At 45.5% G+C, this 19,159-nt stretch overlaps 2 protein-coding genes across 2 annotated transcripts; both read left to right on the top strand.

The window, feature by feature from the left end:
- The first annotated feature begins 8,906 nt into the window (after window positions 1–8,906).
- LOC109984595 (macrophage mannose receptor 1) lies at window positions 8,907–14,071 on the top strand. Its single transcript, XM_020634821.3, has 6 exons — window positions 8,907–8,940; window positions 9,896–9,973; window positions 10,324–10,710; window positions 11,268–11,597; window positions 11,680–11,771; window positions 12,131–14,071. The coding sequence occupies exons 2-6, from the start codon at window positions 9,937–9,939 to the stop codon at window positions 12,278–12,280; spliced, it is 996 nt and encodes a 331-aa protein (XP_020490477.1). The 5' UTR covers window positions 8,907–8,940; window positions 9,896–9,936; the 3' UTR covers window positions 12,281–14,071.
- LOC114920349 (macrophage mannose receptor 1-like) lies at window positions 13,875–17,843 on the top strand. The gene is made up of 5 exons (XM_029277531.2): window positions 13,875–13,902; window positions 14,075–14,512; window positions 15,133–15,462; window positions 15,545–15,636; window positions 15,995–17,843. The coding sequence occupies exons 1-5, from the start codon at window positions 13,875–13,877 to the stop codon at window positions 16,142–16,144; spliced, it is 1,038 nt and encodes a 345-aa protein (XP_029133364.2). The 3' UTR covers window positions 16,145–17,843.
- Window positions 17,844–19,159: the final 1,316 nt, after the last annotated feature.

The following is a 19,159-nucleotide window of genomic DNA, read 5'->3' as shown; positions in this document are numbered from 1 at the left end:
TCAATTTCTTCTTCCCAAGCTGCAGGGAGGAGTGTCTGGCCCTGTGGGAGAGTGCCAGGCTGATCAGGACCGAGACGCCTTCCTTCAGGGTTTGACATCTTACATAAACAGATATGTAGCATCTCTGAGTCTGCAGACAATCAGGTGTCTGTGCACAGAGTTAAACACATCCACCCTGCAGGCATGCAGCCTTTACGTCACAAAGTCGAGTCTCAACTTCTCAGAAATAAGTCGGTCTGTAGCCGGCGGTTTTTAAACTTTCATTCAGCTGCGGCTAACAACTGAGTCTGTTCTTATATCTTAAATCAGGTGTTTCAGGTTTTAAGCCTACAAGGGTTATAAAAAAGATTTTCTCAACAGACGTAGAGAAAGAGTCTTTTTGTTGCCATGGCAACAGAATAGATTATTACTGCTGGATTTGTACCAGAATCATTTCAAAGTTGAACAGCAGTATATTTAAGACTACCTCCTGATTCTTCTTTGCAGCATTCTTTACACATAACTGTGTTTGCAGCGTTTCCCTCCTGAACTTTTTAACCAATCAAATCAGAGGGTCCCGCTGTATTTTGTGGCTGTATGCATCGCCTCATTATTGTGCAGTCCTACTTTTATTTATTTTGATTTAGAAAAAAAAAAAAAACTTTCACCCCAAAGTTTTCTTGCAGCCTGTCTTAGTGCTGGAGGCCCGAAAACAAAGAAACAAAAACAAACAAAGAAACAGAAACAAACAACTGGAGCATCTGTAAAAACCTGCACAGGGTTTCAGCTTAAAAACATTTATCGATTAAAGGCACTTTTAATTTGAAGGGACAGTGTGCAGAGTTCAGGATGTTCAACTCTCTGTGTCTGCAGGTAGTGGTCACTTAAAGGCGTTGAGACATGCCGCTCGTTGTGGTGGGCGTGGTCTCTGCTCACCGCAGTTCCCCAGAGTTCTCCGTGTTTTCCCGTCCGTGCGGAGCTCATCGGCATGTAACAAAGAGCTTCATGAAGCGGGCTCAGCTGCTCATGTTTCTGCCCGCGCTCCCTCAGAGGCACAGCGGGCTCATTTTAATGACTTGCTGGCTGACAAATAAAGAGAAAGATGTGCTGCTGCCTGAGACAACGAGGAGGAGGAGGAGGAGGAGGAGGAGGCGGAGGAGGAGAAAGAGGAGAATGAGGAGGAGGAGGAAGAGGAGGAAGAGGAGGAGCAGTGTCTGCAGTATGTTGACACACAAACATTCATAATAATAAGAGATGAAAGATATCTCTCAGCGTGTGTGTGTGTGTGTGTGTGTGTGTGTGTGTGTGGGGGGGGGGGGGTGTTGGACATTTATTTCCTCTCTGAAATATAATGGCGTGTGTGAACGTTTTAGTGACGAGGAGGAAACACCTCCGACTGAATGCAGAGACGGCGTCCAGGGATCAAAAACAAACAGAATGAAAAGTCGACTGAAGTTCAGACAATTCAGTTTATCAGCACACACGCTTTAAACACCAAAACTACAACAGCTTGTTGGATGTGAAGGAAGGTTTGTAAAATCCCCCCCCCCCCCCCCTCTCTAGAGTTGATGCTCACGCAGGTTGCCATGTGGTGGACTCTGAAGCTTCAATGTTTAGCCAGCTCTGCATCGGTCTGTAAACCTTTCTACGTTCTAACCTCTCTCCATTTTTCAAAAGCATCTCCAACATTGATCCTACTACTTCTTCTTCAGTGGATGATTTAAAGCGACGCCATCGTTAACAGGATGTGGTAAAAAAAAAAAAAAAACAGAATGAAAGAGTAAACTGAGGAGCGGCTGGTTTCACCTGAGGATGTTAAAACGAGAGAATCTGACATGCTCGTTTATTTTTAGGTAATGATGGAGAGAAACACAAAGAAGACATCACCTCACACACACACACACACACACACACACACACACACACACACACACACAGTCTTTGTCAGAGTGTCAGCAGGTGGGCATGTTTTGCCTCGGCTCTTCCAATATTAACTCAAACCTTGTAAACACTTTCAGGAGCTTGTGTGCGAGCTGCTCGTTACGGTCTGTCAGCGTGTGATTCTTCTTTCCACAGAAACATAGCTTCATGAGGCGATCAATGCACGGTCCCTGCCTGCACCGCAGCCAGCTTGTTGAGAGGCAAACAGCAGCTGTTTCTCTGCCTCGCTTTGCATATTCAACACATGAGAGATCTCTGCACTCTTCACGCAGGACAAACCATCTGAGAGGGAAACAGCTCACACTTTCTAACACATCTCTCTTAAACAGAAATGAACTGCATAGTTTCCCCGTACGGTTTCATTCATCAAATGCAGTAATTAATGCTTTAGTCCTGAAGAAAAATCTGCAGGACTTTGATCCAGAACTCCAAGCCTCACTGACGGGCGGTTGGTTCACTTTAGATCCATCCAGCAGAGCTCGGCTCAAAACACAACATCTGTTTGCAAAATAATTCTTAGTCCTTCATCAGTTTAGGCACATCTGCTTTATTGCCGCTAACATAGTAACGTAGTTAGCTTCAATCTTTGATCTCACTTCTTTATAAGGTCACCCGTCTGTTCCTGCAGGGGGCGCTGGAGTCCCATCGATGGCGGTCTCCATGCTGGAAATGCTGTCTCAGTCTAACTTTCAGTCAACCTAACAACAGGCTGAGAGCTGGAGCTGAGGCGGGTTTTAAACCTCCTGACAAACCGTTACACCGCGCCCACCTGTCAATCAGGTCAGCTACACGCCTTATTGTGAATAACTCTTATCCTTCATCAAATCAAAACTGATGAGTCATCAAAACATTTACCCCCCCCCCTCCCCCCCCCCCGTACAGTGTGTGTCTGTAAACATGTTAATCTCTGCTTTAAAAACAGGCTCTTTAGAATGGGTGTGTATGTGACTTCCTGTGCTTCTGCAGCCAGCCTCTAGTGGACACTCCAGGAACTGCAGGATTTTAACACTTCAGCATCGGCTTCATATTTAACATCTGAGGTTGCTGCTTGGTTTACACTGACTCTAACCAACAAGACCACAGCAGACCCACTGCGGCCTCTTTGGTCCGAGTATGACTGACTTCAGGGCACGGGTACAGAGAGACCAGGATCAGGACTCAGCACTCTGCACTTTACTGAACCTGCTACTTGACACCCTTTACAATCCTGTCATGTTTTCTTGCTGTTAGTAATAGTCCTCTAGGGGCAATAAAGGTTTCAATCATTCATTCAAAAGTGTCATTATTTAATCAGAGACCCGGAGAAGAGGCGCGGAGAGAGACAAACGTGTTAGATACATCCCTTCTTCTGGAGAGAGATATCAATAACCGTTTCAATATCGCTGGGACTCTAAATGAAGACTGCATGTTGTTCTCTTCTTCTGTTGTCTGCAGCTCCGCCCTGCAGGTGAAGCTCCTGATCACCTGTCCTCCGTGCACATGGCCTCACAGCTGAGTTAAGAGGGAGGGAGGTGATGGAGATGGGACTGCTGCGTGACGCCTCTCAGTCTGGGATTGTTGATTTAGTCCTTTGTTAAATATTGAGTTATTTTTGTGTCTCATTAAAATCCCTTCGTTTTGTGGGTTGATGTGAACCCCATAGGACCCCATGGTGGGGCGTAATAGCCTGGTATTGGGTAAACCTGCAGGCAAACTGACTGATGGAGAGTCTTTGTGCAATTCAGTCTCTCTCTCTCTCTCTCTCGCTCTCTAAAAAGGACTGAAGATCTGAAGTTTATGGCAAACTTTAGTATTTTTCCAACACCATCAATCATGAAATAACAGATTACAATAATTAAAAACATGTGGTATCAAAAAGAATCAAAGTATCGCACATTTTGACAACCGAAATCCCTGATCAACAGATCAATATGTGACATATCAGAATCACATTACTGATTAAACGCTGTTTAAAAAGAGACAACACGGAGCATGCTCAGATTCTCTCAAATCTTCAGCATCTGTGCAAAAAATGTAATCTATGTTCAGAAGAAAATGGGTCATAGATGTTCAACAATATATCTAAAGAATGAGGAGAAAAACACACAATGATCTGCAGAAAACAAAAACATCTTCACCTGAACGTGAAGCAATTCCAACTTTACGTCAAACCCTGAATTAGACTTTTGAACACCACAGCTCCACCTGAACCAACTTCCACTCCAACAGTCCTCCTTCAGACCGTCAGCAGTCACCTGCGCACACCAACACCTCACCTTCATAATTCATCTCAAGGCAAACATTCATCTCCACAGAGCAGGTCAGCTCCCCGGCTCTCACTCCTCTGTCCCGGCTTCACTCACCTGCATTCAGCCGCTGAAAGCTCCGAGGAGAAGAGACGCCGAGAAGATCCGCTCCGTGTGTGCGTGTGTCTCCCTCTGCCTCCCTCTGCTGCTCACACAACCTGCGTAGTGTGTAAAGTTACAAACAATGAGCTGCACAACCGGAAATACCCTTCAGAATAAAAGCAAAACTTTGTAGCATGTTTATCAGAACATAATCCTGCAGAATCTGTCGGACAGAGACCCTGTTTATGATGTCAGGAGTGTTCTCCTTTCTGTTTGTAGTCGGAGTAGTATCTTACACTGAGGCTTTAACTAGATTCTGGAGGCAAAAGTCCATATGGAGAGGAAAAGTGAGGAAACATCGGCCGTAGTTACATCCTGGAAACATCGTGAGTCATCTGGTAACATTTTACATTTAATTATTCTCCCAGTTTAAGATTGAATACAAACATCAGCCTCCAACTTTATCTTGTTGTTCTAGTTTCTACTCGGACTGTAAACAAAGGCAACACACACGGGAAAAATCTTGACCGGAAGTTGTGTTGTAGTGTATCAAGGTGAGAAATGCAACCAGAACGTTCTTTTTGTTGTTATTTATAATTACACGCAATCACCTGTAAATTATATGTGAGATGAGAGGACTCAGTGATGATGTACCTGTGTTGTAGTTTACCGCCTCTACGTCCTGTTTTCTTCTTCTATGGTTGCTTGTCTCCCTGCATCACAGCAGAGGGTACACCACAAAGGTTTACGTTTTATGTAGGCCAAATGAGTCAAGTTTCAGAAACTACTTACAAGTACCTCTCACCAAATGCTTTCACAATGACATTTCAGTGCACTATGTATAAAAACACATTTTAATAGTCTATTAGGAAAAAGCCACCATGTTGTTTCCGGTTTGGCCAAAATAGCCTTTCCTGACAATCAGAATCCAGAAGAATCCAGAATATCCAATGAAATGGCAGATCGTGCAGCTCGCATAGAATATTGTTCACTGAAGTTCAACTCTGGTCCAACCCTTTTCTCTCTTGTCTGTTCCTGCTCGCCAGCATCCCATAATCCTTTGCCCTACTCGCGCTTCGCATCCGATACTAAGTGAATGGTCATTAGACCTCCCAGTGTCTTTAACTGACTGCTCATGTATTTATAGGATTTAAATATCCTGAGTAAGTAGATATTTAATCGTAACATCAATAAAAAGTTAAGCTAGCTCATGTGCAGCGTTGAGCTAGCTTCATGTAAAATGAAGTGAGCTAAGCTAACAGTTACTTTAGGCGACATCAACTTAAGACGGCCATACTAGATGATTTAAGGCCCGATTTGGTGATGATGATGTATACTGCATATATATATTTATTTCAGACTCTGAAGCTTCAGCCACACGCTCCTGGAATCAATCAATCATTATTTGTAGAGCGACAATTCATAACAACAACAACTGTATGAGAGCCAAAAATAATTTTGTATTCAAAGATGTCCTAAAAACAGACAGTTACCCCTCAGTGTCTTGGTGTTCTAGTTCAGCACCATGGACAGCGGTCAGTCCAAAATCAGCTCTGCACTCATTCAGCAGCCTGAAGCTGAGTTGAAACAACTGGCTCTTTGCTTCGCTCTCTTTTCCAGAAACAAAAAGTGAATAATGATCATTTCAGCTGCAGCTTCATATCGTTCTGTCTTCTGCGACAGCGTTCAGGATCCAGAAACAGCTTCAGAGTGTTAACAGAGAGGGATCACCTGGATGTGTGTACCTGTGTGTGTGTGTGTGTGTGTGTACCTGTTATAAGTCAGCTAAACGGTCTCTACTAACATCTACACAAGGAAGAGATTAAAGACTCTGTGTGTGTGTGTGTGTGTGTGTGGTTGTTTATTAAAACAGCAGCAGTCTATATTTAGAGGAACAATAACTGTAACATGACCTTATGTACATGAGGGACCATCTGTTAATCATTTCCATAAACACACACAGAGGTCACGTCCTCTTCCTGCAAACGTGACGAGTATAATAATGAGGGGTACAGCGATGCATCGGCAGATATCGACCCCCCAGTAACGGACAATATCGACCCCGCTGTCAGACATCGGCAAAGGATGTGGCACGAGCCGATGTTTATTTGTTGAGTCATATTCATTTGATGCTGACCTCACCTGACGACTGATTGAGAGAAGAGGAAGTCGCCTGTTGGACAAACGCTGATCTGTTTTTATCATCAGATACGAGAGAACATGATGCATTGTGGGAGTCTGATAATCGGCCAAATTGGTTCTTTAAAAAAACGTCAGTGCTTCTCTAATAATAATTTGTCATTAGATATAGACAAACACACTTGGTGGTAAGATCTGAGTTTAGCCTTTAGTATTTGTTATCACAGGAGGAAATGGATTTAAATGTATTGATGTTTGTCCTTTTAGGGCTTCCATAGAAAATCCTCTAAAAGTATTTATTCTGACTGTGCAGCTGTTTGTTCTTCCTTCCTAACATGTTGTAACCTTGTTCCTGATATAGTGACATATGGAGTCTATAAACTGAACGTGTGAGGCGTTCACCGCTCTTCTTTAATAATGCTGCTACAAGGTATCAGGCGGGCCAGGGAACACCTTCACACGTGACCCCGTTGGTACAGCGAGCTCCACTGGCGAGCTGCCTGATTACTCAGTAGGCCGTCTGAAAGCAATTTAACGCTTGAATGATTCTCACCAGACTGCTGTGGCCTAAAACACCACACTCACATTCAGAGTCCCACAAAGAGAGGAACACGAGAGGCGAGCATGTTGTTGTAACCTTGAAGGATGGAGACGTTCATGTTTGAATCATTTGTACTTTATGTTCTACCTGAACCACTGCACAGACTCCGCCCCCACAGCAGATCCTGTACCTGCAGTTATCCAGGGGTTCAGGTGTTTATGCTCCTGTCACGTACTGTACAGGAGTTTCTCTTTTTGATGGACTCAGTCGAAATTAAAAAAATTAAAAAGTGTTGAAGGAGTAAAATGTTGTTGACCTTAAAGGTCACATATTTAAAATCCTCTTCCCCATATTCCTTTAACTCTAACATGTGTCTCTAGTCTGTCTACAAACCCCCCAATGATGAGAAAAGTCCATCCTCTCCGTCTTCTGCCTGCTCCACTTTTCAGAAAATGTGTGCTCAAACAGGCTGTTTGGAGATTTTCCCTTCATGACATCACAAAGGGCAGTAGCCCCTCCCCCAGGTGGGTGACACTCCCACAGCTAGGTGTTTGTTCTGCCCTCTGAGTCTGCCTTCTCACTGTAAACAATAGGACATGGAGAGAGAAAGCCCGAGCACACCCAAGCCCCCAAGCCCCCAAGGGGTCAGACACAGCAAGAAACTTCACACACATGTTTTGAGGAGCTCTGAGACTTATTTACACTGAAGAGGATATGTGACCTTTAAAGCCTCATGAGCGCTGAACACTGAAGGTTTACTTTGAGTAAAATGTAATGTAGATTTTTGTACAATAACGCAGCTTAAACCAGAGTGAAGAGATTGAACTGACAGAATCAGAGTCCAAGCTGATTTACAAACTCTCTGTCCTCTGAAATTCAGACTGTTTACCTGCATGTCAGATTATCATGGCCCTGTACTATGAAGGATACAGAAATTAACATATTTATCAAATGAATGAATCGAGAAACATCACAGTTCAAAACACAAAGAGTCTTCGTGTAGACCGACCTGTAAAACCCGTCGGTGACTCGTCAGAGATTTGCTCTCGGCTGCAGAATTTAATTTGTGTAAATGTACCTAGGTGTGTGTGTGTGTTGTGCATGTGTCCATGTGTGCGTGTGTGTGTGGTGTGCATGTGTCCATGTGTGTGTGTGTGTGTGTGTGTGTGTGTTTCTGTGTGTGTGTGTGTGTGTGTTTGTGTTTTGCATTTGTGTGTGTGTTTGTTTGTGTCTGTGTCTGTGTTTGTGTGTGTGTGTGTGTGTGTGTGTGTGTGTGTGATTGTGTTTGCATGTGTGTGTCTGTGTGTTTGTTTGTGCGTGTGTGTGTGTGTGTGTGTGTGTGTGTGTGTGATTGTGTTTGCATGTGTGTGATTGTGTTTGCATGTGTGTGTGTGTGTGTGTGTGTGTGTGTGTGTGTGTGTGTGTGTGTGTGTGTGTGTGTGATTGTGTTTGCATGTGTGTGTCTGTGTGTTTGTTTGTGTGTGTGTTTGTGTTTTGCATGTGAGTGGGTGTGTGTGTGTGTCTGTGTGTGTGTGTGTGTGTGTGGTAGAGTCGGTCATATCTCAACTGGAGCAGTAACCCCCCCCAACAGATAAACCTACAGAGGGGACACTGACGTGAGATTAAACCACAGAGTCATGTTTGGTTTCCTTGCCTTCAACATTTTAAGACGATTTGTGTTTGTAAAGATCAGAAACCGCCCTCTGCCTGTCAGACGTAAAGAAATGTTGGTGTGTACATTCTTCTAAAGGTGGTCATGTTTGTTTCCTAACACCTGAGTATCCTGCATTCCCCTTCTTTATTTGATTTAATGATTAAATATTGAGTCAGTACAATCAAGAAGTACATTCTGTTCGTCCTCACTCAGACGTCATGCAAATAAATGATTTGTTTGTGTCTTTGCATGGATTGCAAATGAAATCAGAGATGCATGAAAACAAACCGCTCCAAGTGTTTGATGTTAATTTAAAGCTGCAGTGAACCTGACAGCCTTCACAGCGTCTCACATCACAGGTAAGACATCACTCCTCTCAAACAAACTGCTTTTATTTGTCAGAACATGCAGCAGAAGGGACTTCACATTGGCATGAGCTTTTATTTTTAAGTTTTACGGTATGTTAATATTTCCTGTCTTGTTCTCTATTGAATTGACTTCAAGTGAACAAGTTTTAAAACTGTCTCTACTCATGTTTAACCAGGGGAATAACTCTGTTAGTCATAGAGGATTACTGTTTGCGTTTGGAGCAACGTTCTCTTTCTTGAACTTATTTTCAAAGTTGTGGAACAAAGTGTTCAGTCCATAATATCGTACTTCTTTATAAATCAAGACTTATTCTTCTCCCTCACCCTCCTTTCCGTACATGGGATAAATTGTGAATTGTTTTTTCGTTTTTCTTTTTCTGTTGTGTGTTTTGACATGTACGGAACAAATAAAAAAAAAAAATTAAATCGTCTCTATGGGATGTCCATGGGTTCTTACACAGAAGATCTTGAAGGAAGTATTCTCTGTTTTGAGACCAAATGGTTTGTCGTTCTCTGAGATCGACTCACCACGGGGACTTTTTTCTGTCTGCCTCCTCTGAAGCAAAGAGGTGCTGCTTGTCAGCAGGAAAGGCAGACAGCTGCTTGACGCTCACAAACTTAAACCAAAGCAGTGTCCAGAAATGTGCAAAGTTTTTAATGACAGTAGGAAACCTCCCTAAGGGGGCCCCATCTGGCAGCACTCACTCTATTTTAAAATGAAGTAGAATTATCCGTCTTTACCGTCTTTGATTTTTGCCTCGAGCCCCACCATACTCAAGAGGTTCCTCTGAACCGGGTTCTAGGAACTAAAGTAGTTCAAAGTTCCTGCGGTGCAGAATCAGTAAAGACGCCTCGTCATACCTCTGGGATCTTTGATTTTCACAGCATGTGGAGCGACTCGTTTCTAAGTCTGTCCATCCATCACCATCTTTGATTTCTCCCACAGCTGGAAGAGCCAACATCAAAGGGAGAAGCAGAATTGTCTCCATGGAGGGGACAACTTGTCTTTTTCTTCTCCTGTCAGGTGAGTGACTCCCTTTAAAAGAAAGTGTTTTTAGTTACATGTTTATTGTTAATGAGGAGTTAGCTGTTATGTTGATGTTTATGCCCCTCTGACGTTTGGGGGGGGGGGGGGGGGGGGGGGGGGTGTACTGTCCTCAGAGGCATTACAGAGGAGAAAGGGGATCAGCTGAGTCAGTGGGGGAGAACAGCGCTGTGTGTGTGTGACTTCACAGACTGGGACACCATGTCTGTCTTAAGGCATGATGGGGGCGGAGCTTTGCCAAAGACTCTGAAAAGAATCTGTGTTTATTCATTTTGTACCTTAAATCGTCTTTAGAGGGCGACTAAATCTAAATGTTGTTATTGTCACAGGTCTGTTTTTCCTTCCCGTCTGTTTCCCTCGTCGCTACATCCTCATTAGAGAGGCATTAACCTGGACTGAAGCTCAGAGATACTGCAGAGAGAAGTTCACAGACCTGGCCTCTGTGAGCAGCGAGCAGGAGTCAGAGCAGCTGCGGGAGGCTACAGAGGAACATGATGAGGATCATCTGTGGATCGGACTGTACGATGACATCGACAGCTGGAGGTGGTCCCTGGAGGAGGAGGGATACTACGGAGAAGGAGAGGCCGAGTTCAGGAAGTGGCATAGCAAAGTCTACAATAACTTCCAGGGTACACAGACCTGTGTCCTGATTTCTCAAGATGGGACATGGAATGATTTAATTTGCACCGCAAGTTACCAGTTTGTCTGCTACAGTGGTAAGAACTTACAGATGACTTTATGAAAGGGTGTGAGAGTGTCTTTGTTTTCAGTCCTGTTCTACATTACAGACCATTCTGCGCCCGTTTGCCCCCTTTATTAAGATTATTTCACTGCTCCTGATCGAGTCAGACTACCTCTGACTGAGGTAGTCAGCCTCTGACTCAACAGCCAATGAGAGCAAGCAGCCTGAGAAGCATCACCAACAGTCTCCATGTTTTTAAATCGGTTAAGATTTAACATTGTCTGGTGTGTGGCCAGCTTCAGCTGATTCCAAGAGACTCGGCTTTAAGGAAATTTTGGGGAGTTTTCAGAAGGTCTCAGACTTCAGGTGAAGGGCTGGATCTTTTTAGAAACAGAGGAGATGCATCTTCCACCATTCAGAACTGGATTACTTTAGTTCATACGACGGGCTGAAATCAAGAGAGGTTCAGGTTCTAACTGGGGTTTGATGACGGAGGTTACTGGGTCGCTTTCAGAGCAAATTCTTTCAGATGGTTAATAGTTCATATGCTTCATGTTCCTCCACTCACACTGTTCATTTGTGCTGAAACAGACTCCTCCTCCAGCTTCATCTTAGTGACTGAGCCAAAGACCTGGACGGATGCTCAGAGAGACTGCAGAGAGCGCTACACTGACCTGGCCAGTGTGAGGAACCAATCAGAGAACGACCAGATCAAGGGGCTTTTGAAGAAAGCACCTGGATCGGCCTGGATCGGCCTCCACAGAGACTCGTGGGGGTGGTCTGATGGGAGCCCCTATTCCCTCAGGAAATGGGCCACTGGTAGACCAATAAGTGGCTTCAGGACTCCCTGTACTGTTTTACATAAAGGTCTATGGGAAGACATGAACTGTGACGCTGAACATTACTTTGTGTGCCAAGGTGGTGAGTTTAAAACACACATGACTTCTCCTGAGTAGGACACGCCCACTTTTGGTCCAGGTTGAAATGTTTTCTCCTCTCACAGACCCGGTGAAGAAACGTGTGCTGAGGGTGCAAGTGACTCGCAAAGACTCGACTGTGAACCTGGAGGAAGCAGCTGCAGCCCTCCTGTGGCAGGTAGGAGAGAGATCGACCCATCCATTATTTAAACTGCTGTTTCCCATCGAGGGTCACGGGGGGGGGACGAGCCAATCCCAGCTGTCATTGAAAGAGAGAGGCGGGGTTACACCCTGGACTGTTCACCAGCTAATCACAGGGCTGACACAACCCCCCCCTTTCTTCGTTGTTTTTTTTTGTTGTTGTTTTTCTCTTTTAAGAGTCTTTGAGGATTCAGTGCTACACATGTCCAATGTTTTATTATTATTATTATTATTATTTTTATTATTATTATTAAGATAACCTAAAAGAGAAGAAGACGCCTCCCACCGTTTACTGAACACATCTGTCTTGTGTCTTGCCCCCCCCCCCCCCCTCAGTTCAGAGACAGGCTGAAGGAGCACGGCCTGAGAGAAGACGTGAAGCTGACATGGAGGAAGCAGCCGGATGGAATGATCTTCAACCTGGAAAAAAGAGAGAAGAAGAAGAAGAAGGAGGAGGAGGAGGAGGAGCAGGTCATCTGTTCATGAATCGACTGCTGTGTTTTGTTGCTTTAGTTCGGGCTTGAGATACCCAGTATGTAGTTTTCGGTTTTCGTACTTTTAGGGGGAGGTGCTGGAGCAACGGCTGTTATTCTTTGATTACCTGAGACCTGAGACCTGAGACCTGAAACCAGAGACCTGAGACCTGAGACCTGAGACCTGAGACCTGAAACCAGAGACCTGAGACCTGAGACCTGAGACCTGAGACATTAGACCTTAGACCAGAGACCTGAGACCTAAGACCAGAGACCTGAGACCTAAGACCAGAGACCTGAGACCTGAGACCTGAGACCTGAGACATGAGACCAGAGACCAGAGACCAGAGACCTGAGACCAGATACCTGAGACCAGAGACCAGAGATCTGAGACCTGAGACCTGAGACCAGAGACCTGAGACCTAAGACCAGAGACCTGAGACCTGAGACCTGAGACCTGAGACCTGAGACATGAGACCAGAGACCTGAGACCTGAGACCTTAGACCAGAGACCTAAGACCAGAGACCAGAGACCTGAGACCTGAGACCTGAGACCTGAGACCTGAGACATGAGACCAGAGACCAGAGACCAGAGACCTGAGACCAGATACCTGAGACCAGAGACCAGAGATCTGAGACCTGAGACCTGAGACCAGAGACCTGAGACCTTAGACCTGAGACCTGAAAACAGAGACCAGAGACCAGAGACCAGAGACCAGAGACCAGAGACCTGAGACCTTAGACCTGAAATCAGAGACATGAGACCAGAGACCAGAGACCAGAGACCTGAGACCTGAAAACAGAGACCAGAGACCAGAGAACAGAGACCAGAGACCAGAGACATGATACCTGATACCTGAGACCAGAGACCAGAGATCTGAGACCTGAGACCTGAGACCAGAGACCTGAGACCTTAGACCTGAGACCTGAAAACAGAGACCAGAGACCAGAGACCAGAGACCAGAGACCTGAGACCTTAGACCTGAAATCAGAGACATGAGACCAGAGACCAGAGACCAGAGACCTGAGACCTGAAAACAGAGACCAGAGACCAGAGACCAGAGACCAGAGACCAGAGACATGATACCTGATACCTGAGACCAGAGACCAGAGACCTGAGACCTGAAAACAGAGACCAGAGACCTGAGACCTGAGACCTGAGACCAGAGACCAGAGACCAGAGACATTAGACCAGAGACCAGAGACCAGAGACCTGAGACCAGAGACCAGAGACCTTAGACCAGAGACCAGAGACCAGAGACCAGAGACATGATACCTGATACCTGATACCTGAGACCAGAGACCAGAGACCTGAGACCTGAAAACAGAGACCAGAGACCTGAGACCAGAGACCAGAGACCAGAGACCTGAGACATTAGACCTTAGACCAGAGACCAGAGACCAGAGACCAGAGACCAGAGACCAGCGACCAGAGACATTAGACCTTAGACCAAAGACCTGAGACCAGAGACCTGAGACCTGAGACCTGAGACCTGGACCCTTACGGACTTACAATTGACGTCACCTGGAAAGTGAGTGCAGGAGGTTGTGAGGGCTTGAAATGGTTAAATTGGAAGGGGACATCACTTTGTGGTTTCTCTATAACCATGACAACACGACGTCATGTGACATTAGGTATTTTTATTTGACATGTTTTACTCACAGCTTATAAAAAGTTCTTAATGTTCTCTGCGCTGTGGGATGAATAAAGGTTTCTCTGATCTGCCTCTCTCTCTTTTCCTTCACAGACTCGCTGTAGAGTTCTGAATTATTCGCCAAATAAACTTATTTGGTAGACTTTAAATAGAGCGTGGTTTCTCCTTCCTGCGACTAAATCTAAATGTTGTTATTGTCACAGGTCTGTTTTTCCTTCCCGTCTGTTTCCCTCGTCGCTATATCCTCATTAGAGAGGCATTAACCTGGACTGAAGCTCAGAGATACTGCAGAGAGAAGTTCACAGACCTGGCCTCTGTGAGCAGCGAGCAGGAGTCAGAGCAGCTGCGGGAGGCTACAGAGGAACATGATGAGGATCATCTGTGGATCGGACTGTACGATGACATCGACAGCTGGAGGTGGTCCCTGGAGGAGGAGGGATACTACGGAGAAGGAGAGGCCGAGTTCAGGAAGTGGCATAGCACAGCCTACAATAACTTCCAGGGTACACAGACCTGTGTCCTGATTTCTCAAGATGGGACATGGAATGATTTCATTTGCACCGCAAGTTACCAGTTTGTCTGCTACAGTGGTAAGAACTTACAGATGACTTTATGAAAGGGTGTGAGAGTGTCTTTGTTTTCAGTCCTGTTCTACATTACAGACCATTCTGCGCCCGTTTGCCCCCTTTAACCATCGGGAGGGCGTGGCCAGACTCAAGGCCTACCATATCTGATTTTCTCTAGTTTGTATCAATAAGATTATTTCACTGCTCCTGATCGAGTCAGACTACCTCTGACTGAGGTAGTCAGCCTCTGACTCAACAGCCAATGAGAGCAAGCAGCCTGAGAAGCATCACCAACAGTCTCCATGTTTTTAAATCGGTTAAGATTTAACATTGTCTGGTGTGTGGCCAGCTTCAGCTGATTCCAAGAGACTCGGCTTTAAGGAAATTTTGGGGAGTTTTCAGAAGGTCTCAGACTTCAGGTGAAGGGCTGGATCTTTTTAGAAACAGAGGAGATGCATCTTCCACCATTCAGAACTGGATTACTTTAGTTCATACGACGGGCTGAAATCAAGAGAGGTTCAGGTTCTAACTGGGGTTTGATGATGGAGGTTACTGGGTCGCTTTCAGAGCAAATTCTTTCAGATGGTTAATAGTTCATATGCTTCATGTTCCTCCACTCACACTGTTCATTTGTGCTGAAACAGACTCCTCCTCCAGCTTCATCTTAGTGACTGAGCCAAAGACCTGGACGGAGGCTCAGAGAGACTGCAGAGAGCGCTACACTGACCTGGCCAGTGTGAGGAACCAATCAGAGAACGACCAGATCAAGGGGCTTTTGAAGAAAGCACCTGGATCGGCCTGGATCGGCCTCCACAGAGACTCGTGGGGGTGGTCTGATGGGAGCCCCTATTCCCTCAGGAAATGGGCCACTGGTAGACCAATAAGTGGCTTCAGGACTCCCTGTACTGTTTTACATAAAGGTCTATGGGAAGACATGAACTGTGACGCTGAACATTACTTTGTGTGCCAAGGTGGTGAGTTTAAAACACACATGACTTCTCCTGAGTAGGACACGCCCACTTTTGGTCCAGGTTGAAATGTTTTCTCCTCTCACAGACCCGGTGAAGAAACGTGTGCTGAGGGTGCAAGTGACTCGCAAAGACTCGACTGTGAACCTGGAGGAAGCAGCTGCAGCCCTCCTGTGGCAGGTAGGAGAGAGATCGACCCATCCATTATTTAAACTGCTGTTTCCCATCGAGGGTCACGGGGGGGGGACGAGCCAATCCCAGCTGTCATTGAAAGAGAGAGGCGGGGTTACACCCTGGACTGTTCACCAGCTAATCACAGGGCTGACACAACCCCCCCCTTTCTTCGTTGTTTTTTTTTGTTGTTGTTTTTCTCTTTTAAGAGTCTTTGAGGATTCAGTGCTACACATGTCCAATGTTTTATTATTATTATTATTATTATTTTTATTATTATTATTAAGATAACCTAAAAGAGAAGAAGACGCCTCCCACCGTTTACTGAACACATCTGTCTTGTGTCTTGCCCCCCCCCCCCCCTCAGTTCAGAGACAGGCTGAAGGAGCACGGCCTGAGAGAAGACGTGAAGCTGACATGGAGGAAGCAGCCGGATGGAATGATCTTCAACCTGGAAAAAAGAGAGAAGAAGAAGAAGGAGGAGGAGGAGGAGGAGGAGCAGGTCATCTGTTCATGAATCGACTGCTGTGTTTTGTTGCTTTAGTTCGGGCTTGAGATACCCAGTATGTAGTTTTCGGTTTTCGTACTTTTAGGGGGAGGTGCTGGAGCAACGGCTGTTATTCTTTGATTACCTGAGACCTGAGACCTGAGACCTGAGACCTGAAACCAGAGACCTGAGACCTGAGACCTGAGACCTGAGACCTGAAACCAGAGACCTGAGACCTGAGACCTGAGACCTGAGACATTAGACCTTAGACCAGAGACCTGAGACCTAAGACCAGAGACCTGAGACCTAAGACCAGAGACCTGAGACCTGAGACCTGAGACCTGAGACATGAGACCAGAGACCAGAGACCAGAGACCTGAGACCAGATACCTGAGACCAGAGACCAGAGACCTGAGACCTGAGACCAGAGACCTGAGACCTAAGACCAGAGACCTGAGACCTGAGACCTGAGACCTGAGACCTGAGACATGAGACCAGAGACCTGAGACCTGAGACCTTAGACCAGAGACCTAAGACCAGAGACCAGAGACCTGAGACCTGAGACCTGAGACCTGAGACCTGAGACATGAGACCAGAGACCAGAGACCAGAGACCTGAGACCAGATACCTGAGACCAGAGACCAGAGATCTGAGACCTGAGACCTGAGACCAGAGACCTGAGACCTTAGACCTGAGACCTGAAAACAGAGACCAGAGACCAGAGACCAGAGACCAGAGACCAGAGACCTGAGACCTTAGACCTGAAATCAGAGACATGAGACCAGAGACCAGAGACCAGAGACCTGAGACCTGAAAACAGAGACCAGAGACCAGAGAACAGAGACCAGAGACCAGAGACATGATACCTGATACCTGAGACCAGAGACCAGAGATCTGAGACCTGAGACCTGAGACCAGAGACCTGAGACCTTAGACCTGAGACCTGAAAACAGAGACCAGAGACCAGAGACCAGAGACCAGAGACCTGAGACCTTAGACCTGAAATCAGAGACATGAGACCAGAGACCAGAGACCAGAGACCTGAGACCTGAAAACAGAGACCAGAGACCAGAGACCAGAGACCAGAGACCAGAGACATGATACCTGATACCTGAGACCAGAGACCAGAGACCTGAGACCTGAAAACAGAGACCAGAGACCTGAGACCTGAGACCTGAGACCAGAGACCAGAGACCAGAGACATTAGACCAGAGACCAGAGACCAGAGACCTGAGACCAGAGACCAGAGACCTTAGACCAGAGACCAGAGACCAGAGACCAGAGACATGATACCTGATACCTGATACCTGAGACCAGAGACCAGAGACCTGAGACCTGAAAACAGAGACCAGAGACCTGAGACCAGAGACCAGAGACCAGAGACCTGAGACATTAGACCTTAGACCAGAGACCAGAGACCAGAGACCAGAGACCAAAGACATTAGACCTTAGACCAAAGACCTGAGACCAGAGACCTGAGACCTGAGACCTGAGACCTGGACCCTTACGGACTTACAATTGACGTCACCTGGAAAGTGAGTGCAGGAGGTTGTGAGGGCTTGAAATGGTTAAATTGGAAGGGGACATCACTTTGTGGTTTCTCTATAACCATGACAACACGACGTCATGTGACATTAGGTATTTTTATTTGACATGTTTTACTCACAGCTTATAAAAAGTTCTTAATGTTCTCTGCGCTGTGGGATGAATAAAGGTTTCTCTGATCTGCCTCTCTCTCTTTTCCTTCACAGACTTGCTGTAGAGTTCTGAATTATTCGCCAAATAAACTTATTTGGTAGACTTTAAATAGAGCGTGGTTTCTCCTTCCTGCTTTTTCACCGTCTCTCACTTTTTCCGTGTTATGGCGTTTGTTTACCTTGCCATTCTTGCGGGCTTCCCCGGGGGAATCTTATGTTTCACGTCTCAATGCTATGAACTCTGGGTAATTCCTTCACGCTGAAGTCTGCAGATATGCCCACTGACGGACAGCGTGCACCCTGCTGATGATCTTCAGTTCCAGTGGAAGCCGGCTCAACGTGTTCCGTTTAAAGAGTTTTTTTATGAAGAGAGTTTCATGAACACTTTTATTCTGAACACTTCTCAGCTAAACGAGACTAGAGAAAAGAAGCATACCTTACTGTACTCACTGCTTAACTGTGTTTCTAGATCATGCTCATTTCAGGTAAATTTACAGTGGGTACGGAAAGTATTCAGACCCCTTTACATTTTTCACTCTTTGTTTCATCGCAGCCATTTGCTAAAATCAAAAAAGTTCATTTTATTTCTCATTAATGTACACTCAGCACCCCATCTTGACAGAAAAAAAACAGAAATGTGGAAATTTTTGCAAATTTATTAAAAAAGAAAAACTGAAATATCACATGGTCATAAGTATTCAGACCCTTTGCTCAGTATTGAGTAGAAGCACCCTTTTGAGCTAGTACAGCCATGAGTCTTCTTGGGAATGATGCAACAAGTTTTTCACAACTGGATTTGGGGATCCTCTGCCATTCTTCCTTGCAGATCCTCTCCAGTTCTGTCAGGTTGGATGATGAACGTTGGTGGACAGCCATTTTCAGGTCTCTCCAGAGATGCTCAATTGGGTTTAGGTCAGGGCTCTGGCTGGGCCAGTCAAGAATAGAACAAAACTTCTGTGTTAAAATTGCTCTTAAGTGCCTGGTGCCAACAAGCTCTCACGCTTAGGAATAAACGAAAACAATGAACAAAACTTCTGTGTTAGCTCAGGAAAAGATCATGGTTTGGTAAGAAAAATGATGTAAGCCTAACCAATGACAGTTGGACTCACATAGGACTTGATGGCTACCTCCTAGTTGAAAGTCCTTGGTTTGATCTATTTGCTTTCCTAGAAAGATAAAGCACAGAAGTTATGCACAGTCCAGCAAGGCAGGGCGATGTATTACTTTGATTAAACAAACACCTAAACTACAATACTATGGATTAATTCTCCTGTTTATTCTATCAGTATCATAGTCAAACAGAATAGCAGGCCGTTACTTGACAACATCAAAGAAATAACCAACATTC

The sequence above is a fragment of the Labrus bergylta genome, chromosome 23 (assembly GCF_963930695.1).
Source record: "Labrus bergylta chromosome 23, fLabBer1.1, whole genome shotgun sequence".
Taxonomy (NCBI): domain Eukaryota; kingdom Metazoa; phylum Chordata; class Actinopteri; order Labriformes; family Labridae; genus Labrus; species Labrus bergylta.
This window is presented reverse-complemented; position numbering and strand designations above follow the sequence as displayed.

Bases quoted from the DNA above. Each gene is read 5' to 3' on its own strand.
- LOC109984595 (XM_020634821.3), top strand. From the start codon at position 9,937: ATGGAGGGGACAACTTGTCTTTTTCTTCTCCTGTCAG. The intron at 9,974-10,323 runs GTGAGTGACTCC...TTATTGTCACAG, and splicing joins TCTTTTTCTTCTCCTGTCAG to GTCTGTTTTTCCTTCCCGTC. The intron at 11,772-12,130 runs GTAGGAGAGAGA...CCCCCCCCTCAG, and splicing joins CTGCAGCCCTCCTGTGGCAG to TTCAGAGACAGGCTGAAGGA.
- LOC114920349 (XM_029277531.2), top strand. From the start codon at position 13,875: ATGACAACACGACGTCATGTGACATTAG. The intron at 13,903-14,074 runs GTATTTTTATTT...GACTTTAAATAG, and splicing joins ACGACGTCATGTGACATTAG to AGCGTGGTTTCTCCTTCCTG. The intron at 15,463-15,544 runs GTGAGTTTAAAA...CTCCTCTCACAG, and splicing joins TTACTTTGTGTGCCAAGGTG to ACCCGGTGAAGAAACGTGTG.